At 38.4% G+C, this 26,022-nt stretch overlaps 1 protein-coding gene across 11 annotated transcripts in view; it reads left to right on the top strand.

Moving 5' to 3' along the window:
- The window catches only part of LOC149843588 (uncharacterized), a 94,597-nt gene that overhangs the window by 60,742 nt on the left and 7,833 nt on the right, over positions 1-26,022 (top strand). For 4 of the 11 annotated variants that reach the window (XM_089999939.1, XM_089999943.1, XM_089999945.1 and 1 more), the window contains 7 exons: positions 19,678-19,745; positions 19,851-19,924; positions 20,032-20,124; positions 20,216-20,317; positions 24,847-24,927; positions 25,015-25,106; positions 25,219-25,234. In XM_089999939.1, the coding sequence (XP_089856065.1) occupies positions 19,678-19,745; positions 19,851-19,924; positions 20,032-20,124; positions 20,216-20,317; positions 24,847-24,927; positions 25,015-25,106; positions 25,219-25,234 (526 nt within the window). Of the gene's footprint in view, positions 1-19,677; positions 19,746-19,850; positions 19,925-20,031; positions 20,125-20,215; positions 20,318-24,846; positions 24,928-25,014; positions 25,107-25,210; positions 25,235-26,022 lie in introns of all 11 variants that reach the window. The other 7 variants (XM_089999942.1, XM_089999944.1, XR_016430907.1 and 4 more) reach the window with 5 other exon arrangements.

Raw genomic sequence — 26,022 nt, forward strand, 5'->3', positions numbered from 1 at the left:
CAGGGGAGGGGCCGAGCCCCTCTCCCATCTGTTTTTTTTTTGGGTCGACAGGGGAGGGGCCGACGGCCCCTCCCCCATCTGTTTTTTTTTGGGTCGACAGGGGAGGGGCCGAGCCCCTCCCCCATCTGTTTTTTTCTTTGGGTCGACAGGGGAGGGGCCGAGCCCCTCCCTCATCTGTTTTTTTCTTTGGGTCGACAGGGGAGGGGTCGAGCCCCTCCCCCATCTGTTAGTTTTTTTCTTTGGGTCGACAGGGGAGGGGCTGAGCCCCTCCCCCATATGCTTTTTTTTTGGGTCGACAGGGGAGGGGCCGAGCCCCTCCCCCATCTGGCTCTTTTTTTGGGTCGACAGGAGCCCCTCCCCCATCTGGATTTTTTTTTGGGTCGCCCCTCCCCCATCTGGCTCTCTCTGTTTTTAGCAGGGGAGGGCCCGAGCCCCCCTCGCTCTCACTCTCTTGTTGGGTTGGCAGGGGAGGGGCTGAGCCCCCCTTTCTCCCTGTGTTTTCAAATTGATTTGAAAATTGTAATGTATTTTTTTTGTGTTTTCAGGATAAAACTGACGGATAAAGGGAAAGGACTTGCGTCATCCTCATCCCAACATGTGAGTTCTGCTGCTAGTTTTGCTAATAGTTGCAGTGGGATTGATGATGTGGGGCCACTATGTGTACATGTAGATAAACTTGCAAAAACTGGAGAAGGAGGTGGTGGAAACAAGAGATTTCGATGCAAGCTCTGCGAAAGAGATTTTGTTGGGTCTTACACAAGAGTGAAGGCTCATTTGTTGAAGATACCAGGACATGACATTTCAGCTTGCAGGAAAGTTGATGAGGCAATGCAAAGACAATACAAGAAAATACAAGAAGAATATGAGAAGAGAAAGGCAATGGCCGATTCTTCTGCAGTCAGTGTGCCATTTGCAAGCCACCAAGAAGATGCTGAAAAAAAAAGAAAAGTCAATGTAGGAGGTAGATGAACGATACAAGCAACATTCAATACATATGGAAGAGAAGAATTGGATAGAAAAGTTGGGAGGTATTTTTATTCTGGTTCACTCCCATTTAATGCGGCTAGAAATCCTTATTGGAAGGATTTAGTAACATCCTTGGCAAATTGTAATTTGAGTGGTTATGTGCCTCCAAGTTCAGAAAAAATACGAACCACACTTCTTGCAGAAGAGAGGGCAAATGTGGAGAGGTTGCTAGAGATTAAAAAATATTCATGTGAGCAAAATGGAGTTTCTATTGTGTCTGATGGATGGACAGATATTCAAAGGCGTCCATTAATCAATTTCATTGCTTGTTCGCTTAGTGACCCAATATTCTTGAAAGCAGTTGATGCATTTGGGGAATATAAAAATGCAGAGTATTTGAAGGGATTGTTTATAGAAGTGATAAAAGAAGTGGGTGATCAGAAAGTGGTACAAATCATTACAGACAACGCTCCAGTTTGTAAAAGTGCAGCGTTGAGTTTGGAGAGTGAGTACCCTCATATTTTTTGGACTCTCTGTGTAGCATACAGCTTAAATCTAGCCCTAAAGAGCATCTGCAACCCCAAAGAAGAAGAAAATTCACAAACATATGCTTTATGTTCATGGATTGAAGATTTAGAAAGAAATGTCAAAAGCATTAGGAATTTTGTTGTTAACCACCATCGTGCTAATGCTATATTTAATAGGCATTCTGATTTGAAATTGTTGAATGTCGCTAAAACACGTTTTGCGTCCATCATTGTGATGATGAAGAGGATTAAAAGAGTGAAGAATGCTTTGATTAACATGGTGACTGATGAAAATTGGACATTCTATCGTGCTGATGATGATATCAAGGCTCAAGAAATTAAGAAATTCATTCTTGATGATGAGTTTTGGGACAGATTGGTATACTTCCTTCAATTTACGCAACCTATTTGGGAAATGTTAAGAGAAGTTGATAAGGATGAGCCCATGCTTCACAGAGTTTATGAAATGTGGGATAATATGATTGAAAAAATACAAGCTATAGTTTTCATGCATGAAGAAAAAAATCCTGCATTTGATGATTCAGATTTTTTTAATCATATTCATTCAATTTTAGTCAGAAGATGGGATAAGAGCAACACTCCTTTGCATTGCATGGCACATTCTCTTAATCCAAAATATTATGCAAATAAGTGACGGGATGGTGGTATTGGTCGTGTCCCTCCAAATTTAGACCCAGAGCTATCAAGACATAGAAATATGTGTATGACAAGACTTTTTCCAGAAGCATATCTTCTACATCAAGTCACATAAGAGTTTGGAAAATTTTCATCTTCGAGATTATATGCACCGGCATTATTCGCGAGAGAAAAAGATAATATAGATCCTATCACATGGTGGTCAACATTTGGATCAGAAACACCTCTTCTGCAACGTCTTACATTAAGATTGCTATCGCAGCCTGCTAGTTCATCTTGTTGTGAAAGAAATTGGAGCACATATTCTCAAATCCACAACACGAAGAGAAACAAACTCACCAGCAAGCGTGCAGAAGATTTAGTATATGTTCATTCAAATCTTTGATTACTTTCGCGAAGCAATGATGAATACATGTACTAATTTGCTCTCTTAGTTATTTGATTATTTCTTAGTTTTCATTTAAATATACTTGTATTGTATTTATCATTTTCAAATTGGGTTTATAACGCAGACAAGGTGTTAAATAATGTAACATATTTCAATATGTAATCTCATAGTTTTAGTTTACTTTTAAGCTTAGTTAGGATTAGGTTAGTTTATTTAACTAGGTTAGGTTTCTTTTTCTTTTTTAGTTTAGTTTTTGGACTTATTTGGCTTTATGCTTTTTTGACCAAAGTCAAAAAGCATAAAGTAGAGAGAGTTGTTGGACTCCCAACAGCTCTATTTAGAGCCGTTGGGAGCCCAACACTCCCTCATTCCCTCTCTCCCTTGTATTATAAATATGGGGTGTTACCCCCTTGTAACTTACACTTTGGTAAAGCCCTCTTTTGGGACCCAACATATTGAAGTTGATATTTTTTTACCTTTGTGCATTTGTATCCGTGCCTTTGTGCACTAGTGAGAGTTCTCCTTTTATGCCTTTGTGCACACTTTGTGTTTCTAGTATTGTGTTTATACACAAAATCCTTTTTTATAGAGATTTTCACATGGTATCAGAGCAAGGTTGCTTGAGAAGGAAAGTCTTGTGATTCTTCACAATATTGAGTGCCTCGAAAAACGTGCCTTCAATTTTTTCGAGATTGGCGTGAAGACTTCTCTTCATCAAATATTTTGGAAGATTACTACAACAAGTAAGAGTTAAAATCTCTTTGTGGTACGTATTTTTCTCCTTCATCTTATCTCTCTAATGGGTGAAAAAGACTCTCATTTCTCTCTTGGCTTTAAGCTCAATGGCTCCAATTATCATGTATGGGCCGGAAATATGGAAGCTCATATTAAAGGAAAGGGGTTTTGGGGATATGTTCAAGGTTCCATAACGGAACCCGAACAAAAAATTACGATGGTTGAAAGAGGAGAAATCAAAATTCTTGAAGGAGAAGAAAGACAAAAAGCTCTTGAAGAATATTCAAAGAAACATGAGGAATGGGAAATGAGAAACTTCAAGATCCTATCTTGGATCTTCTCATCCGTTGAAACCAAGATCAATGCCAATATCATCAAATTCAAGAAAGCCTCTGAAGCTTGGCATTATCTTGAAAAGATGTATACTTCACGAGACTTATCTCACAAGTACTATCTTCAAAAGCGGGCCTTGACCCTACAACAAAATGAGATGTCTATTCATGAGTACTTTGCTGAATTATCCTCTATTTGGGATGAGCTTGCCATGCTTGAGCCCAAGTGGAGTGGCGAAGCTATTGAACTTAGATACAAGCAATTAGAGGAAGATCACTTCTTTAACTTCCTAAATGGTCTTCGACCCGAATTTGAACAAATTCGGTCCTCTCTTCTATCTTCTTTCACATCTCCTTCCATTGAAGATGTTATTACCAAGTTAAGTGGAGAGGAAACTCGTATGGGCATTAGCAAGCAAAATCCAAGTGTTCTTGCAATGCCCACAAATCAAGATGAATGTGATGGAGCTAATGCCGTGTCTAGGCCTGGCAACAACTTGAGGACATATAAACCTCCTCACTTTAAAAACCAAAATCAAGGATACAATGGGTGGTCAAGGCGGAAGAAGGGACAATAGCAAAATTGTGTGCCACTTTTGCAAGGAACCCGGTCACATCAAACCGGTTTGTCCTAAATGGAAGAAACTACTTGCAATGGCAACCACATCTCAATCACAAAAAGAGGAATCTACAAGTGGAGCTCTCTCTCTAAATCAAATTATGGAAGCTCTTCAACCTCTTCTTAAGGGAGCTATTTCCCGTGCCGCCGTATCCACTCCTTCTCCTCCAGGTAAAACTTCTTGGCTTTTAGATTCGGGTGCATCTTTTCATATGTCTCCAAACATCTCTTCTCTTTCTGAATATTCTAAAAGTTTATCACCATCTTTTGTTTCAATTGCGGATGGCACTTCTCTTGAAATTAAGGGGATTGGAAACTTTGAAACTCAAAATTTTTTTATTCCCAAAATTAGATTTATACCTAAATTGAATTTGAACTTACTTTCCGTCTCTCAACTCTCGGACCTTGGATGTGACATTCAATTTTCATATAATAAGTGTTTAATACAGGATCACCGGTCCGCGAAGTTGATTGGGGAAGGCTCTAGGAAGGGAGACTTGTACTATGTGGATTCTCTCCAAATTCCTAAAACCCCTTTTTGTAATGTGGCCCAACATAAAGACATAAATGTTTGGCACAAAAGACTTGGTCATCCCAACATCACCAAGTTATCCTATTTGCATTTTATTAAAAATCTTTGTAAAAATACTTTCTCTTGTAATGATTGTATTCTTGGAAAAATGAGAAGTATGCCTTTTGAACAAAGATCTATGTTTACCACAAAACCTTTTGAAATTGTTCATTCGGATGTTTGGGGACCGGCACCCGTCATATCCAAGGGAGGCTTTGCCTATTATGTGATTTTTGTAGATGATTTTTCTCGATATTGTTGGATATATTTTCTTAAACATAAGCACAAAGTGTTTTCATGTTTTAAATCATATCATATGATAATTAAGAATCAATTTAATAGTAATTTAAAGATTTTTAGGACCGATTCCGGAGGCGAATATCTTTCCAATGAATTTAAGAAATATCTTGAAGACTATGGTATTGTCCATCAAAGATCATGTCCTAAGACCCCACAACAAAATGGGTTAGCCGAAAGGAAGCATAGGCATATCATTGAAACCACTAGAACCCTTCTTATTTCCCAAAGTATTCCAAAAAAATTTTGGGCCGAAGCGGCTCTTGCTTCAGTTTATCTTATTAATCGTCTTCCATCCAAAAATTTAGATAAAATCTCTCCTTTCGAAACTCTATATGAAAAAGAACCCGATTATAATAGATTGAGAGTTTTTTGTTGTAAGTGCTTTGTCCTTACAGATAAGAATGATAAACTCTCACCTAAAGTCATTCCTTGTGCTTTTCTTGGCTACTCCGAAACCCAAAAAGGGTTTCGATGTTATGATACTAAAAATGATAAGTTATATGTCTCAAGGAATATAACATTTTTAGAAAATGATAGTGGTTTTGAAAAGAATGAATCTCATTTAAAAATTGCTGACTATTCCTTTTTCTTTGATCTTTTATCTAAAGATGATGATATCTCTAGTGATGATGAATCAACATATAACAGTGACAATGAAGTGGTTGAAATCAACAATAACTCTAACCCTACTACCTCTCAAGAAGAAAATATAACTAGAAACCCTATCACCTATACTCATAGAGATAGACTCCCCTTTAGAAGTGCTATTGAGCAATATAGTGAACCTAGCGAATCTATCCCCTCACATGATTCAAACCCTAGAAGAACCGAGAGAACTAGAAGAACTCCCTCTAGATTCGTATCTTTTGATTCTTTCTTTCCTAAATATCGGGCTTGCTTAAGTGCCATTCACTCATATTTTGAACCAAAAAATTTTGAAGATGCCAAACGATGTATTGAATGGAGAGAAGCCATGGAGAATGAACTCAAAGCGCTTAGGAAAGCCAACACTTGGGAATTTCAAACGCTTCCCGGTGGAAAGAAAACTATAGGATGCCGATGGGTGTTTAAAGTCAAAACAAAGAGTGATGGATCTCTTGAGAGGTATAAAGCTCGTCTTGTAGCTAAAGGGTATAGTCAAGAATACGGGATTGACTATGAAGAGACATTTGCTCCAGTAGCTCGTATGGTTACTGTTAGATGTCTCGTCACCATTGCTTCCATTAGAAAATGGAATATTTACCAAATGGATGTCAAAAATGCCTTTCTAAATGGTGATCTTAATGAAGAAGTCTACATGGATGCTCCACTTGGTATGAAAAATCCTAAAAATAAAGTTCTTCGTCTTCGTAAAGCTCTTTATGGCTTGAAACAAGCTCCCAAGGCTTGGCACGATAGGTTTAACAATGTAATGACTGAAAATGGTTTTACTTCATGCTATACTGACACTGCATTGTTTGTTAAGAAATCTGATGCAGGGATTGTTATATTACTGTTATATGTTGATGATATGTTAATAACAGGTGATGATGTCAAAGGAATCAAGAGCATTAAATCTATCCTGACTTCAAGATTTGAAATGTCAGACTTAGGATTTCTGACATATTTTTTGGGAATTGAAGTTGCCTATTCTCACAGAGGCTATTTTTTGTCTCAAACTAAACTTGCTTGTGACATTCTTGACAGATCAGGAATCACAGATGACAAGGTCTGTGAAACTCCTGAAATAGTAGGTTCAAAGATGAAGATTGATGATGGGATTCTCCTAAAAGATCCCACACCTTACCGGCAACTGGTTGGATCTTTAACGTATCTCAACATTACGAGGCTTGATATTTCTCATGTTGTACATGTTGCTAGTCAGTTTCAACATGCACCTACTTCAGTTCATATGAGTGCCATTCTCCGCATCATCAGATACATAAAGGGTACAGTAAACAATGGGGTATTTCTATCTTCTTCTTCTGAATTGAATTTAATTGCTTATACTGACTCTGATTGGGGAGGTGACCCAAATAACCGTCACTCCACCACTGGTCTTTGTATTTTTTTAGGGGAATCTTTAATTTCTTGGAGATGTAAGAAACAACATAAGGTCTCACTTTCATCCACAGAAGCCGAATATAGAGCCATGGCATCTATTACCATGGAGATTGTTTGGATTCGCAACTTGCTGGAAGATATGAATATTCAAGTTCAAGGGCCCACAAAACTATGTTGTGATAATAAAAGTGCAATTTATATTGCCAAAAATCACACATTTCATGAGCGCACGAAGCACATTGAGATGGACTGCCACTATGTTCGTGAAGAATACTTAAGAAGAACTATAGACCTTCCATATGTTACATCAGAATACCAACTAGCAGACTTCTTCACCAAAGCGTTGTGCTCTCCAAGATTTAACTTCCTGCTTGGCAAACTTTCGGTTATGTCACCCTAAGTTTGAGGGGGGTGTTAAATAATGTAACATAATTCAATATGTAATCTCATAGTTTTAGTTTACTTTTAAGCTTAGTTAGGATTAGGTTAGTTTATTTAACTAGGTTAGGTTTCTTTTTCTTTTTTAGTTTAGTTTTTGGACTTATTTGGCTTTATGCTTTTTTTACCAAAGTCAAAAAGCATAAAGTAGAGAGAGCTGTTGAACTCCCAACAGCTCTATTTAGAGCCGTTGGGAGCCCAACACTCCCTCATTCCCTCTCTCCCTTGTATTATAAATATGGGGTGTTACCCCCTTGTAACTTACACTTTGGTAAAGCCCTCTTTTGGGACCCAACATATTGAAGTTGATATTTTTTTACCTTTGTGCATTTGTATCCGTGCCTTTGTGCACTTGTGAGAGTTCTCCTTTTATGCCTTTGTGCACACTTTGTGTTTCTAGTATTGTGTTTATACACGAAATCCTTTTTTATAGAGATTTTCACACAAGGAACATCCAAATTTTGGGATGTAAACCCAGAAGAGTGTGACTTCGAGGGAGAACATGAATTCAACGTAACAAACATGGATTTAGCTGAGCCCAGTATTCCTTCTAATGATGCATTTGATGATGAAGAAGAAAATTATTAACATCCATTACTTGATCAGGATATACTTTGGTATGTAATTTAGTTCTTTTATATAATACTTATTTGATTGATATTTAGGTCGATTTATGTAATTGCTTTACTTATTTGATTGATAATTTGATATTTGGGTTGATATACTGCATGCATGATGAATCATATTATGAGTTTATGACAATGTTTACTGTTAAATGTTAAACTGTTAAAACTTCAAAATTGTATATATATATATATATATATATATATATATATAAATTTTTTTTTTACATTTTTGCCCCTGCCGCACTCCCGCACCCGGGTTTTTTGGAAGTGCCGCATCCCCGCACCCGCACCCATGTGACATAGTTTACATGTTTGTTAGGCAGGGGCGAAGTCCTCTGTCTCTCCTTCGTTGTTGACAGGCAGGGGGCTTTGTCTCTCCTTCGTTGCTGACAGGGGCGCAACCCTGCCTACCCCTTTGCTTTCTGAGGGCAGGGGTGCAACCCCCTGCCTCCTCGTTGGTTGCTGACAACAGGTTAGCAGGTACTCGCAGCACCTGCCCCTGCTTCTTGCGCTGATAGCAGGTGTGCAGGGGCACGATGCCCCTGTCTCTGCTTCCCTTACGTCAGGACGACGACAGTGCCCCTGACCTTCTATTTTTGGTATTAGCTTGCTAAGATCATTACTTTTGCAGCTCGTGCGACGGATCCTGCTCGCGCTCCGCAACCCGAGTCGTCCATCGCTTACACTCGCAAACGCCAGCAAGCTTGCAACTCTCAAAGATAGGGGAAGATTACACAAAAGACTTTAATAATTGAATTGAGTTCAATTAACTAAAAAGGATAATTAAATAAATATAAATGCACATATATATATATCATATATATATATCATATATATTTATACGAGTACGCACTTAACTCAAGGACGCGGTTTCGCGATCCTTGTCCCTTACTTTGCCGTCACGCATTGCGCAAAGGTTTTGCGTTGCACTCCTGCTTACAGTCCCTTACTTTGCCGTCGCGCATCGCGCAAAGGTTTTGCGTTGCGCTCCTGCTTACAGTCCTTTATTTTGCCGTCGTGCATCGCTCAAAGGTTTTGCGTTGCACTCCTGCTTACAGTCCTTTACTTTATCGTCGCGCATCGTGCAAAGGTTTTGTGTTGCACTCCTGCCTATAGTCTTTACTTTGTCGTCGCGCTTTACGCCCAGGCTCTTGCTTTTGCATATGTGTTGTTACTGCTTTGCTATTGCAGATGACGCTCAGGTTTTCGCTCATTGCATACACGTTTGAAGTATCCTCGTGGAGGATGCAAGAGACATCTACCACTCTCCCTGTTGCGACAAGAGTTCAGTCGGGAGCGAGCGATACATCCTTGTCTAAGGAGAGGGATACCTCGCAAGGATCCTAGCTATTCGAGTACGCAGTTCCTGTATAGTAGACTTGAGATTTAGGGAGTTGCGCAAAAGCATCAAAGACTACCCAAATCGAAGCATTTGGAAGGATGTGATTGGCTGGTTCTGTTCGTCTTTTCGGCATATCTCGGGTGATCCCGAATTGGGGGTTCGAGCGAACTTCTTAGTGGGTGTTCTGTTGAAAAACCCGTATCCCGTCTATCGAGGCCGGTATCGAGTCATGCGAGGCATGTAGATACCTCGATAGCGGATGAGATTCGAGATAATCATATGCCAATTGTTGGCACAAGTTGCTGGCTGTTTCAAAAGATAAAGAATGTCAAAGTATAGTTTGAGAAGCATTACTTGTAGTACTTGTAGTCGTGCACAACACGTCTAGTACTGCGATGATCGGATGAGATGGTCGTGCAACCTCAAATAGTGCTAAATGCATAATGCTGTAATCACATAAAATGGCCTCACATTCGCCTTCACAAGTAAGATGCTCGAGTGGGTTAAAGACCACAACATAAAATAGGTTGTTAGTTAAGCAACCCCTAATGTACCTATTCGCTTCTTGTTGTCTGTCAAGGGAGAGGACAGAGCGGTACAAAACTCCAATGGGCAGGTTGTTAACAACCACCCCACGGGCAATGATCCGACCTCCCCAGTCATTGGAGGTAGGGAAAAGGGGCTACAATAGTTAGCTCAACACTTCTGCAGAAGTTGGATGCATCTGTGGCACTGCTTATCAGCCTCTGGAGAATCCCCTCTCGACTAAAGCTGTCCCTTTTGGAGCGGACTCAACTAGCTATTCGGGTTATTGAAAATACATAGAATAACAGACGCCCAAACTAGTCTCAGTTGTTTCTAAGTTTTGCCTGCGCGTACCCGCAGGCCAGTAATATCGAAACATAAAGTCTGTTCACACTGGTCGATTGCGTACTTGCTCGGTAGTTCAGTATGTTACTCGTTGAGCTGTACCCGCCTGTCGAGGCGTTACTCTAGTTTGTTAAACTGCTTACGCAGTTCCTTGCTAAGTAACATCTAGCTTCTCATACTAGTTAAATGCTTATAATAATAGCATTATGCCAGTTGCTACATATTAGCATGTGACTTGCTTTACCCCTTGGTCGAACTGTTTGGTGCTTATTGTTGCGTAACACTTGTTGGCTTGCATCTCTTATGATTGATGTGATTGCATACAACTCGTAATATACGAACTGGTGGCAACTAGGATTGATGTGGTCGCTTGTCTTATAAGCTGCTTACATATTGTGATATAACTACTGTCGTATGATTGCTTATGAATGACTTGTGATGCAATGGTTTATGCCTTACGATTAATTTAATTATTTGCTGATGGACTAAGCCATTTAATGATAATTGTATGTATTACGAGCATTGTTATGAGTGTTTGTCTTATTCAGTTGTTTTGTTTGGCTGTCGGATAGAGTTAGTTACTCTTCGCCTATAGAATCAGTTGGATTGCCATATCTGCATGTTCTCGTGTGTCGTTTACACATGCTTTGAGGTCCTATTTGAGGATTGCAATGTTCCTTGTGGCAATAACACGATGCATAGTATTATATGTTTCTGTGTGATGCGATTGATATGCCACGTGATAAGAAATGTTGGAAGTACGTGATAATATGTTCATGGTTCATGGAACCTTATTGGAGGAATGGGTGATCGTGTGTTTTGTTTTACTATGTGAAGTGATACGATGCATATTGCTGATATACATGCTTGTGCCCATATTGATGGCTTCTGACCCCAAGAGCGGTCAATTGTTCGGAGTAGTCGATTGTATTGATGCATGTATCACTGAGTATGATATCTGTTGAGGACCTAATCTCCAAAGGATTATCTGCGAGGGTGTATATGATCAAGACCAGGTAACCGGCTAGAGTGTTAAAATATATATACTCATATATATATATATATAATTTCATCATACCCGACTAAGGGTATTTCTATAATTTTTCCCAATAGGGGCAATTTAGTCTTTTCCATGCTTTTCTTCTTTTTCTTTTTCCCTTTATCATTTGTATTTTTCTTTTTTTGTTTTTATTGTACATGCATTAAATGCATGTTGCATTTGGGGTCCCAACCAAGAGTCGTTGGACCCCCAACGATCACAAATGTGACCGTTGGGGGCCTAACGACTCCTTGTTGGGCCCCCCAATGCCCGCTCCTCTTCTTTTCTCCCTCTCTCTCTCTCTCACTCTCTTGTCTATAAATAAAGGGGTAGACCCCTTTGCATGGTAAGGCTTCTTGAAGCCCATTTCTTGCTTCTATAACATTTTCATATTTTGCAAGTCGTTGTTGGCTTTTGTGCATGTCCATTGTGGACTTGATCTTTGCATTTTATGTGTGAATGTCCATTATAGGACATTGTGTTTATTTCCGCGTATTTCATTACAGAGAGTATCTATCAAATGAATTTTAAAATTATTTCGAAACAAATGGAATTTGTCATCAAAGATCATGTCCTAGGACTCCTCAACAAAAGGGTCTAACCGAAAGAAAGCATAGACATATTTTGAAAACCACTAGGACACTTCTTATTTTCAAAGAAATTCTAAAAAGTTATTGGGCCGAAGCCGCTTTAACATCATCTTGATAAATAAAATGATATCTTCATCATTACAAAATACATCTCCATATGAAAAATTATTTGAAAGAGCACCCGATTTCAATAGATTAAGAATTTTTGGGTGTAAATGTTTTGTCCTTACATATAAAAGAGATAAATTATCTTCTAAAGCTATTGGATGTGTTTTCTTAGGATATGGAGAAAAGGGTTTTAGATGCTTCGATCTTAAAAAGAACAAACTATATCTCTAAAGATGTAACCTTTTTAGAAAATGAAAATGGTTTTGAGAAAACTAAAGATATTGACGAAAGCGAATATGCTTTCTTATTTGATCTTCTTTCTCAAGAAGATGTGACTCCTCAAGAAGAAGAAATTTCTAATGATTTGTTGAATGACCTAGAGGATATTCCTCTTAACAATATTGAAAATGAAAGTGATAGACCAATTCAAACCTATGTTAGGCGTGGTCAACAAGTTCCCATGAGTGCCTTAGAAAAATACTCTCAAGGTTCCAATATAGAAGAAACCTCTTTAAGGAGATCCGACCGAATCTCCAATCCTCCTAATAGATTTGTTTCCTATGAGTCTCTAACACCAAAGTATAGAGCGTGTCTAATTGCGTTACACTCTTTTCATGAACCGTCACATTATAATGAAGCCAAAAACATTCCTCAGTGGGTTGAAGCCATGAACTTAGAACTTAGTGCCCTTGAGAAGGCAAAAACCTGGGAAATAACCTCATTACCCACTGGAAAGAAAGCTATTGGATGCAGATGAATCTTCAACATCAAAACTAAAAGTGATGGGTCATTAGAATGCTATAAAGCCCGGTTGGTAGCCAAGGGATACACTCAAGAATACAGTATAGACTATCAAGAAACCTTCACTCCTGTAGCTAGGATGACTAATGTTAGGACTCTTATTGCGGTTGCATCAGTTAAAAAATGGCCTATTTATCATTTAGATGTTAAGAATGCATTTCTAAATGGTGAATTAAATGAAGAGGTCTACATAGATCCTTCACCTGAAGTATGTATTGGTGAAAATAAAATTCTCAAACTTAAAAAGGCATTATATGGTTTAAAACAAGCTCCAAAGGCTTGGTATGATAGATTTAGCAATGTAATGACAAGTTTAAATTTTCATTTATGTTATACTGACACTGCTTTGTTTGTGAAAAATGTAGGGTCTTCAGTAATCATTCTACTACTTTATGTTAATGACATGATCATCACTGGAAGTGATAAGCAAGGAATCATTGATATTAAGAAAGTTTTAAAAGAAAATTTTGACATGTCTGACCTTAGTTTCTTAAGATATTTTTTAGGTATTGAAGTAGCATACTCTCCCCGAGGGTACATTCTCTCTCAGATGAAACTTGCTGCTGACATTTGTTCCAAGTTTGGCATTTCAGATGATAAGAAAACAAAAACCCCTAAGGTTATCAATGCAAAGTTAAGGTTGGAAGATGAAACATTTCTCGCGGATCCTACTCCCTACCGCCAACTTGTTGGGTCTCTAACATACTTATGCATCACTCGGCCAGACATAGCTCATGTTGTTCACTCAGTCAGTCAGTTTCAACATGCACCTACAACTTTGCACATGAGTGCAGTCTTAAGAATAGTCAGATACATTAAAAACACCATAACTAAGGGAGTTTTTCTTTCCTCTTCGTCATCACTTAATTTAATTGCTTATACTGATGCTGATTGGGGAGGAAATCTCAATGATAGAGTCTCAACTACTGGTTTTTGTGTTTTCTTAGGTGACTGTGATTTTCTGGAGATGCAAGAAGCAACACAAAGTATCATTGTCCTCAACTGAAGCGGAGTATCGTGCAATGACAACTACAACCATGGAGCTTGTGTGACTTAGAAGTCTTCTCAGTGATATGGGCATAGTTATCTCTACTCCTTCAAAAATGTGTTGCGACAACAAAAGTGTAATTTATATTGCAAGCAATCAAACCTTCCATGAGCGTACTAAACACATTGAGATAGACTGCCACGATATTCGTGATGAATACCTAAGTGGAACCATAGCACTGCCTTACATTACATTAGAGTACCAGTTGGCAGACTTCTTCACTAAAGCTCTTGCTGCTCCACATTTTATGTTCCTTCTCAACAAGCTTTCAGTTATATCCCCGTAAAGCTTGAGGGAGGGTGTAAAAATACATGTAATTAATATATATATATATACCTGATAAGAGTATTCCTGTAATTCTGCCCAATAGGGGCATTATAGTCATTTTTATATTTTTTCTTCTTTTCTTATTTTTTCTTTTCTTCCTTTTATTTTTTGTTTTTCTTTTTATGAAATGCATTTAATGCATTCACATTGGGGTCCCAACTAAGAGTCATTGGGCCCATTGGGAGCCCAACGACACCTTGTTGGGCCTCCCAATGTGGTCTCTCTCTCTTTCTTTTCTCCCTCTATCTCACTCTCCTTTGCCTATAAATAAGTGTGGTCTCTCCCTTTGTAAAGTATGGCTTCTTGAAGCCCTTTTTTGCATTTATAAAGATTTTATGTTTGCAAGTCATTGTTGGCTTTTGTGTATGTCCATTTTGGACTTGTTATTTGCTTTCTATGTGTGAATGTCCATTGTAGGACATTGTTCTTATTTCCGCATATTTCATTACAAAAGAAAGCCCTTCAAATGAGTCTCAATCTATCACACACCAAAAAATGACTAGATTGCAACTGATTTGGGCAAACAAAACCCACTAACAACATCACAATCATGAACTTCTTACGTTCAGGGTACAATTCATCATGTTTTTCAAAAAAGACAAGAAATGTTCCACAAAAAATCATCGTCAAAACTGCACCCAAACACCAAAACAGCCCTTCGAATCAGTCTCAATCTATCACACCCAAAAACGACCAGATTACAACTGATTTGGGCAAACAAAACCCACCAACAACATCACAATCACAAACTTCTTGCATTCAGAGTACTGTTCATCACCTTTTTTCAGAAATAAGAAAAATCTACAAAAAATCGAGATTTCATCCGATCATTGAAAATTTTGGTTCATTCAATCACAAAAATCAAGAAGTAATGGAATCCAACCTCAATCGACCAAAAAACCAAGCTCGGTATGGACGTCAACAACGAAGCACACAAAACGACATGGATCCCAACATAAATGAATCTTCTTCTTCTCACGATCTTTAACAAGGAACCCTTTCGATTTCAATCAAGCTTTGATACCATATTGAAATTGTGGTACCAGCAGGAACAAACGGATAAGGGGGGAAGAGACGAGAATAGAGAGGGAAGTCTACTTCTATTTTTCATTCATGAAAAAGAGAGAGCTACAAGAATATAGTGTTAAGATTATCCTTTTTGTATGTATATATATAATATATATTCATTGTAAAGTCAACTAAAGTTGACTTTACACTAGTTGTTGGAACTCAGCCCAACAGTCTAGTTGTTGGGAACTCAGCCCAACAACTAGAATTGTGTTAGGACTAAGCCCAAGAGCTAGATTTCTAGACCAATGGCTAGAGATGACTTTTTCTCTATCTCTTCCTCTCTTTTCTCTCTCTATATATGGGGTGTGTGTAAAACCCGAGAAAAAAAATGCAGATTCGGGTCGGATCCGGACCCGACCCGAGGCCACCGCCTCTCTATCTGCCTTTTAAAGACAACGAGGCAAAGGGGGGAGGTTTCTCGAAACCTCCTTCCCCTCTGCTCTTCCGTTCTCTCTCTCTCTCTCTCTCTCTCTCTCTCTCTACCTGACCCCCCTCTCCTCGCGTCTGCCGAGTAGCGGCCACCGACGACCCCCCTTCTTCCGGCAGGCTCCTTTTCGGTGAGCTTCTTCCGGCAACCCCCAGGTACGCCCCCCTCGTTCTTCTTCTCCTTTTCCTTCCGTCTCTCTCTCCCTCACTTCTACGTTTGCACTGGGAGGGGCTAAGCTACCTCCCTGTCTCCCTCAATCGCAAGGGAGGGGCAAAGCCCCCTCCTTGTTGACTTAAATAGCAGGGGAGGGGCAGAGCCCTCTCCCTGCGATGTGCTTTGCGAGGGAGGGGCCCAGCCCCCTCCCAATGCCTCTGTTTGCAGGGGATGAGCCAAACTCCTCCCTGCGTGCCGTATTTGGCGGGGGAGGGGTCGAGCCTCCTCCCTGCATCTCCTTTTGGCGGGGGAGGGGCCGAGCCCTCCCTGTGATCCCTGCGGCCAAGGGAGGGGTTGAACCCCCTCCCTGTGCCACCTTTAGCAGGGGAGGGGCCCAGCCTCCTCCTTGCTCTCTTTGACGACAGGGAAGGGGTCGAGCCCCTCCCTGCTCCCTCTTTTGGTCAGGAGAGGGGTTGAGCCTCCTCCCTGCACCCTAAGTTTGGTGAGGGAGGGGCCGAGCCCCCTCCTTGTGCCTTCTTCTCCTTCTAGTAGGCAGGGGCGTTGCCCTTGCCTCTACTAAGTTTGGCAGGCAGGGGTAAAGCCCTCTGCCTCCCCCTTTGTGCTAACGGGTAGGGGCTTGGCCCCTGTCTCTTTTCTCTTCTGGCAGGCAGGGCAAAGCCCCTGCCTCCCTCGTTGCCTTCATTAGGCAGGGGTGCAGCTCCGTGCCTCTCCCTTTGTGCTAACGGGTAGGGGCTTGGCCCCTGCTTCTTTGCTCTTCCGGCAGGTAGGACGAAGCCCCTGCCTCCCTCGTTGCCTTCATTAGGCAGGGGTGCAACCCCCATGCCTCCCCCTTTATGGCTAGCAGGCAAGGGCCTCGCTCTTATCTCTTTGCTCTTTCAGCAGGCAGGGCGAAGCCTCCCTCGTTGTCTTCTTCAGGCAGGGGTGCAGCCCCCTGCCTCTCTGTTTCTCGCTGACAGCAGGTTAGCAGGGGCTCGCAGCCCCTGCCCCTGCTTCTTACACTTAAAGCAGGTTTGCAGAGGCACGTTGCCCCTGCCTCTGCCTCTTTCACGACAGAATAGAGGCAGTGCCCCTGTCTTCTCTACCTTTCTGATTGAGATTGCATGTTGACGTCTCGCTTTTGCAGCTCGTACGATGGATCCCGCTCGCACCCCGCGACCCGACCCGTTAATTGCTTACACTCGCAGCCGCCAACAATCTCGCAACTCCCCAAGGTAGGGGAAGATTTCATGGAGGACTTGGACAATTGAATTAAGTTCAATTAACTAAAAAGGACAATTAAATAAATATATATGCATATATATATATACATATATATATATATATATTTATACGAGTACGCATTTAACTTAAGGACACGGTTTCACAATCCTTGTCTTTTACTTTTTGTCATGTCTTTACTTTGTCGTCGCGCTTTGCGCTCAGGCTCCTGCTTTTGCAAATGTTTCGTTATTGCCTTGCCATTGCAGCTGACACTTAGGTTTTTGCTCATTGCATGTGCTATAAAGACATTCTCGTGGAGGATGCAAGAGGCATTTACCACTCTTCCTCTTGCGACAAGAGTTGAGTCGGGAGCTTAACGATACATCATCGTCTAAGGAGAGGGATCCCTAGCAGGGATCCTGGCTTTTCGAGTGAGCAGTCCTGCAAAGTAGACTTGAGAATTTAGAGAGCTGCGCAAAAGCATCAAAAAGTGCCCAAATCGAAGTATTTGGAAGGATGTGATTGGCTGGTTTTGTTCGTCTATTCGACATATCTCGGGTAACCCCGAATTGGGGCTTGAGTGAACTTCTTAGCGAGGGTTCTGTTGAGAAACCAGTATCCCCTCTATGGAGTCCGGTATCGTGTCATGCGAGGCATGTAGATACCACGATAGCGGATGAAATTATAGAAATTGTATGCCAAATGTTGGTACAAGTTGTTGGTTGTTTCAAAAGATAAAGAATGTCAAAAGTAAAGTTTAAGAAACATTACATCTTTATGAAACACTTTTGTTGAGGCTCCTATTGAGGAACTATACCCCTTTCATCCCAGAGTACTTGTAGTCGTAGACTACACGCTAGTACTGCGATGATTGGATGAGACGGTCGTGCGACCTCGAACAGTGCTAAATGCACAATGCTGTAAAAACATAAAAATAGGATCGCCTTCACAGGTAAGATGCTTATTTGGTAAAAAGACCAGAGCATATAGAATGAGTGGTCAGTTAATTTACCCCTGACGCACTCATTCGCTTCTTGTAGTCTGTCAAGGGAGATGACAGAACGGTACACACTCCAATGGACAGGTTGTTAATAACCACCCCACGGGTAAAGATCCGGCCTCCCCAGTCATTGGAGTTAGGGGAAGGGACTACCTGACATTATCCTAGGTGGTAGATCTCATGGACTTCTACAGAAGTTGGATGCATCCGTTGCCAAGTACCTGCTTTTGGAGAATCCTCTCTTGACTAAAGTCGTCCTCTTAGGAGCGGACTCAACTAGCTATTCGGGTTATTGAAAATACATAACATAACAGACGCTCGAACTAGTCTCAGTTGTTTCTATGATTTATCTACGCGTACCTGCAGGCCAGTAATATCGAAACATAAAGTCTGTTCACACTGGTTGATGGGTCATGAGACTTGCTAGTTGTGTGGTAGTTCACAGCTTACGATCAAATGAATCGTCATGTTGTGTTTGACAGTTGCAATGTTTATTTGCTTTGAACTGCTTACCTGTTTAACTGCTGATCTGCTTTAAACTGCTTAGCATGCTAAATTAAATGCTTTTAATTAAATTTCCTGTAATCTCTCTTGTGCACTTACTAGTTTTTCGCGAAACTAACTCATTCTATGGGTACAGGTGATGATTAGGTACACCACGGGCGTTGGCGCGATGGCAAGATGACTTCAAGATTTTCTTTTCCTGCTCTTAGCTCGCGTCCTGGACGTTTTTGGGTTTTGTCACGGATTTTCCTTTGGATATCCGAATTTTGTATTATTTGGAAACTTCTTTCAATGAAAGTGGCTTTTCCAAGTGTTTTGCAAGTAAGGTTTATTTACGATTGTGCAGGCAGATTTGGTCATTTAATAGACAATGGTAATTTTAACACTGACTAATCCAGGAGTTGTTGCCTTAACTCAAACAAAAACTTTCTGGGAAATCGAAATGCCTCAAAAGTTTGGTTATCATATAAATTAGACTGAAAGGTTTGGTGAAAATTTCCCTTGTTTTTACATGTGATTTCCTTACATTTTCTGCAAGATTTCTAATTGATTGTGGAAATTTGAGGCTGCAAATTATGGATTTTGAAGTTTAATAAAAGGATATAATTTTTCTGCACTATTCAATGTCTGTTCAATGTCTTTAATCTTGTTTGTTTTCTGCAGGCATGCTGCTCAATTAATTTCAAGATCTCTTCTAATTCAGTCATTAGCAGAATCATTATATTAACCTTTGGGGATATATATATATATATATATATATATATATATATATATATATATATAGTGTATTGTAACCACTACTGTCTTATGTAATCTTATTAAGCATACAATAGGTGCTTTAGTAATCATGAAAATTGTTAAGGGTAGAGTTTAATGATTCCTTTCTTCTACTGACCATCTTTCTGTATATCTGAGTGAGCTCATTTTCATTTTTCAGACCCAAATCTCTTTTAAAGGTGTACTTTTTTTTCTAGGTTGATGGATAGCATGCGCGTCATTGGAGATGAAATATGCTATCGAGCGAAGGAATGTCGGTATTATGGTGATAGTTGTGCAATTTCTTTTTTTTTTAGTTTATTGTTGTCCTTGTTGCCATTTGGCATCCACATATCCTCTTCTTGAGACTGTATTGAGATAATTTGGCCAGATCTTACTATCCAGAGACTGTTTTCTGCTCGCGCTGATCTCTTCCGGACAGTCTATACACATGCAAAAGTAAAGGTATATTATTATTATTTTTTCATTAATCCATTTGTTATTTGAATGCTTACGTAACAAGGTAACTTTTGTCATTTGAGTTTAATGAATAATTGTCCATCTGTTCTCAGGCATTGGATCTAATGTTCGTAGATGCACTTTTACTTGCTAATGAGCACCTTGCTATTTCTTCTAAGATCCACAACCCTGCAGAGTACTGGAAGGTTCTCAGAATTTTGCCCTTTGGTTATCGTGAGGTTGAAACTCTTGAGACCTGAATCTTGATGGTAAGAGTTTTATTATTAAATGCTGCAGTTGGATGACACAATAATGAAAAAGATTGAAACTGATCCTGATCAAGAGCTGAGGCAGTCAAGGGAATTAATCCTTCGAATGCGCAGGAGGGATTTGTATCAGGTATATTTGATCCATTCTTTACTAAGTGTATGTTTCTTTAATAGTTCTCATCTATGCCATTTTCTGCCTACTAAACTTTTCACGTTCTAGTTCATCATCTTGTGGTTCATCAACAGTCTCAAATACCTCCACTACATAGCTCTTCTTTCTTTATACTTGTTTCTGTTGTTTTCTTATTTTCACATTTTGTAGTCCTTAATATGTCTACACAGTATTTTGATGTGGAAAAGTAGTGGTAAATAGTTAAGAAAATGAGTTAAAGAAGAAGTAAAAGAGGAGATTAGGGCAATCAAAATTTTGTGTATCCTCTCATTCATGGTATTAGGTATATTATATAATACAACCTTCTAGCATGGACAAAATTACTCCTACAAAATATAGTAGTAATAAAAATGCATAAGATAGGGTAAAAAGACAATATTGCACATATAAAAGTTTCTTACTGACTAGTATCTTTTCTACTCTCTCCAACACTCCCCCTCAAATTGGGGAGGATGTATCAATCATTCTCAACTTGCATATCATCTCTTTGAATCTTGATATTCATTGTTTTTTTAAGGATATCCACAAGCAGTCATATTTTTATGAGCAAAAAAATATTGCATATTGTGGGCCTTTGATTTTTGAAGCCTTATAGAAGCCTACCTATTTGTCATAATGGGACGGTCCAAGAGCCGATTCCCACTAAGCAAAACATATAGATCACATCTATAAGGTTAAGTTCAGTTTTATGAAAAGCAACAAAAAGATCATGGCAACCTGACCACATATTAATGCATATATATATATATATATATATATATATATATATATATATATATATATATATATATATATATATATAAAGTAGTGGACGGTATTTGTTCATCGAATGGGCTGATGCATGCCACGTGTTCCGCTAAAGAACTTTCTTGCAGAACATTTTTTCTGCCACTGATCGTGCTGAAAATCATTCGATGCTCCTGTCCAACAATGGGGCATCTGATGATACTCCCATCTCTCATATATATATATATATATATATATATATATATATATATGCATGCTTTATTCTTTCATGATAAACTGGATCCAATGACAATTTGGAATGATTTGTGTTGTGAGAGAGTAGAGAAAAGGAAAATTTAAAGAAGATGAACCCTAAAATCTTTTCTTATTAGAGAAAGTGAGATGGCTTCCTTGATCTTCTTATTATAATAGACACCCCCATTAGGGATACAAATAAGCCAACACTAAAAGAGAGCTTAATTGCATCAAGTGCTACAACATGTTCTACTGATAGAACTTCAGCGACCCCTTACTAATCGACACTCTAGACACTTTTCTTCAAGTTGTACATAATTTTGAAACATGTGCAACTTGTTCTTTAGATACATGTGTCATTGGTTTGACAACCATTTTGTACATATATATGCTATTTGGTCTTCTATGGTGATGAATTTTGCTTTAATCTTGTGCTTCATGTATTATCAATTCCTATATGCTTGGATCTATCATTGAATGTTAGGTTTGCAATGAAGGCCAAATAGGGATGTCAGTGGGTTGGATATGTCCAATATCCAACCCGTTTCCAAATACGATTTGTCAGATTTGGTTAAGAAAACTGAATCTGATTAGTAATTATATTTGTATTCGGTATGAGGATTTCATGATCAAATCCAATGGATATCTGAATCCGATTACATGTTATTTTATTTTTGATTCAGTAGTAGTTTTTTCCCATCCGAATTGAATGAGTCCTATTAGCCAATATCTGATTAGTCGGATTTGGTATTGTCTACATCTGACCCAAATCTGAACCGTTTACATCCTTAAGGCCAAAGCACTCTTATTATCACAGAATACCTATTTTTGTACTGTTAATCCCATGGAAGTCATGAGGATTCAAATTATGTAATTTCAGATATCACACTAGTCAAAGCTCTATATTCAGCCTCAATGCCGGATTTGGCCACTCTTTCTTTTCGCTGCAGTAAGAGATTAAATTTGTCCCCAAATTTATGTAGTATCATGATACTGAATTGAATTCTTAAAATCTGGATCTCCTGCCCAGTTTGCATATGAAAAACCAAACGATGGATTCAATCTGTACACTATGAGGGTTATTCTTGTTTTAGACTATGCCATTTCCCAAACTTCCTTTCAATATCTCATTATTCTTTTTCAATTTTCCATGTGAGTGATAGTTGAGGCAAGAATATTGGCGAACCTAGTTCACTGCATCTGCGATGTCTGGTCTAGTAAAAGTGATATATTGCAGTGCTGCAGCCATGCTTCTAAACATTTTCCATCTGCTAGTGGGTTTCATCATCCTTTGATATTCTTTTGTTCGTTGCCAAAGATGTCTTTATTGACTTGCAGTTTTAACATATTCTATGTTTGCAACATATCAATTGCATGTTGTTGTAACATTTTTATGCAACCAGGTGTTTTATCAATCTCAATTCTAAAAAAATATCAAAGTTGACCCAAATCTTTCATTTGAAATTTGGAGCTAAGTATGATTTGTGGTTTCATTTATCGCTATAAAGGAACTGCCAGTTGCTATTATATCAATCACTACTTTTCTCCTTTATAAAAAAATGAGTGATCAACTGCAGCCCTTAGGATTCACCAATCTTTTAATGCATTGTGAAAACTTTGGAACGAAGTTCTTGAAACTTGATTTAGTCCATATATGGACTTCTTTAGTTTGTGTATATAATTTTGTAGATTTGCCTACTCAAAATCTTGTGGTTGCTCCATGTAAACTTTTTTTGTTTAACTATCTATGCAAGAAAACATTTTTTACATGCACCTGATACAAGTCCCATCCCAGGGAAAGTACTATTAATAAGATGATGCAGAATGTAACAAATTTAACCACTTGTTTGAAGGTTTCTTCATAATAAAAATCCATGCCTTTAATTGTATCCTGTAATGAACCTAACTTTAAATCTTTCTATGCTACCATTGGACTTGTATCTTACTTTATATACTTATTTACATCCGAAAATGTTTTTGCCTTGTAATTTTTCTACTATGTCCCATGCGTCATTTTTATATATTGACTTGATTTCATCTTTTATAGCTTCTATTCATTTCTCATGTTTGATGGCTTCATAATATGCGCTTCCTTTCTTCGTTTTCAATGCTCTGTTGGGAAGATATTTTATTCATGTGTGAAGGCTTCACATGAATCTCATATACTTATAGGATGCCTAACTCATGTGGATCTTCTCAAGTCAGTTTTTGTACTTTCCCTTAATTGTGTTTGTGGTCCTGCATTATCACGGAGCCCCCCATCATTATTGGTTGGCTACCAGCCTACCACCAATTGATTTCATTGCATATCGTTTTTCCTTCAAATTAGAATTGTGGCTGTGATTCCTTTTTTTTTCTTTTTTTTCTCTTCTTTTATGGCCACACATGGATTAGGTCTGTAATTTATTTGTTCTGCTTCGATGTAGCTCTAAGGTGACCCCTCATCACCAATTGATTGATGAATCTAATAAAAAATCACTTTCCCTCAAATAAAACTTCTCTTTTACTATACACTATCAGCAACTTTTCATGTTGTTTAAGACTTCCTAGATGCTGTGTATTTTGATTCTGTATGTCTTGTGAATCACCTCTCAATGCTATAACACACTCATTTCAGCTGCATTTTGATGAATCTCTTGGCCTCTCCTTGCCTCAACTTGTGTACACTGTGAAGTACTTAGCTGCACAAAGAATGGAGTAAATACTTCACCTAGATTATAAGGCACTGTCTCTATTTCTTTGCATGTTGCATGCTGTCCGGATTTGCTTATGAACTCTGGGTCACATATTTTACAGTCACAGATATTGGTGATATTTTCAAAATATCGTGATATTATCGCTGTAAATTCAGCAAACAATAATATAGGTAAAATATCTCGATATTTTGAAAATATTGCCAATTTGATAATATCGCCAATTTGATAATATCACAATGCTATCATGAGAATGTCGCTATAGTCTCATGATATTATCATATTATTATCAATTAATTTTACTGTTTTATTTAATTTTTACATTTTAAATATGTTTTCCTTTTTCTTTTACATTTTTTACTTATTTCTTTTGTTATTTATGTATTTTTTGTCTAAACATAATATTTTCTTACTTATTATTTTTTTATTTTTATAATTTTTAAGCCCCAAGATTTTTCCAAGATTTATCACCAAACCTGTAATATCACAAGTAGCCTCGCTGCGATATAGCCGGTACCGATATTTGTGACTATGATATTTTATCACCTTAATTGTTGTCTTATTAAAAAATTTCTGCACCAATGCCCTTAGGAGGATGATAAAGATTTAATTTGTCAAAAGTAACATTCTAAGAATTGAATTCTCTTTGGATTATAGCAATGGAAACCTATCCAATTGCAACTTGCATAGATGATCAAGCTTAGGAAGTTGAATGATTTAAGGGCTATTTGCTTTCTGTCAAGTTTTGCTTGGTCCTTACTGAATTCTTTGTTTCTTTAGATTTTCATCCTATGTCTAATAACTTATGTGCAGTTCTGTAATGAGTATGCTGTCCCAAAAGATACACTGGAACATTTCAAAGATGTCACTCCACAGGATATTGTCTGCTCCCAGGTACTTATCATTTCCTTGTTCTCATGTTAATGCTATTATGTTCATCTTTGGGATAAAAATCACTGTTCACTTATCTTTACTTTTCAGAAGAATGCAGGAGTTACTTTAAGAGAAGAAGATATTGCTGTTAGCAATGTAAAGATTGATTTGACTCGAGGGAAAGATAACCCGCTTGAATGGTAATAGCACCTTGAATATTTGATCAATTTTACAAATGTTTATGTTTTATGCATTTTCAATTTTGCATAATAATGACAATGTTTTCCTCTATGCATTCGCGGAGACGTGCAGGATCCATTTTTTCAAGGTAAACTCTTTGCCTTGTTTCAATATAATTGTCTTCATTATTATGTTAATTTCACATACATATTGCTTAAGTATGTTAGCATGTACAGAATTCCAGGCATGGTTACTATGCTGGATCATCAATCCAAAAACTCAAAATTTCTCAATACCACCCCGGTACTCCAAAAATATTTTATACATATTAACTTGATATATTACATGACTTACAAAAAAATAGAGGGTGTTACACCTTTTTCCTTGACATGTCCTAACATTCACAAATACATTATGACATTAGCAACTACTATACTCTTGCCATCAGAATGTTTTTAATGCATTGAACATCTACAGGTGTAGATCAAGGTCTCACTACTAGCTAGTGTTTGATTTGTTTAGGAATGCCGTGAATAACATACCTTTTACAAAAAAATGTCCATGGTTAAAGAGCCTTATGGAAAAAACTGTGGATGCTACAAGTGCATGATTATGAATGACAAATTTCAATAAAGGTTCAAATTGTGCTCCCACAGATTTCTGTTCAATAATTGTATTGGTCTGTATTACTATGTGGCTTCCATTTTCTAAGTGAGAGAAAATGGAGCCATTACTAGACTGGAATTTATTTGTTCAAAACTCATGGTTCTGCTACTTCTAGCCTTTTCAACTTTTGATTTTAGCTGTAAATGGCAGTAGTATCAGTACTACTTCCTGGGATTCTTGCTAACGTTTATACAGATTGGCATATATAGGCTTGCTCTGTATTCTTTTAACTTTAAGATCCTTCCACCATATTGTCAAACTGTATTGAAG

Source organism: Nuphar pumila, chromosome 3, assembly GCF_984573655.1.
Source record: "Nuphar pumila chromosome 3, dmNupPumi1.hap1.1, whole genome shotgun sequence".
NCBI classification, from domain to species: domain Eukaryota; kingdom Viridiplantae; phylum Streptophyta; class Magnoliopsida; order Nymphaeales; family Nymphaeaceae; genus Nuphar; species Nuphar pumila.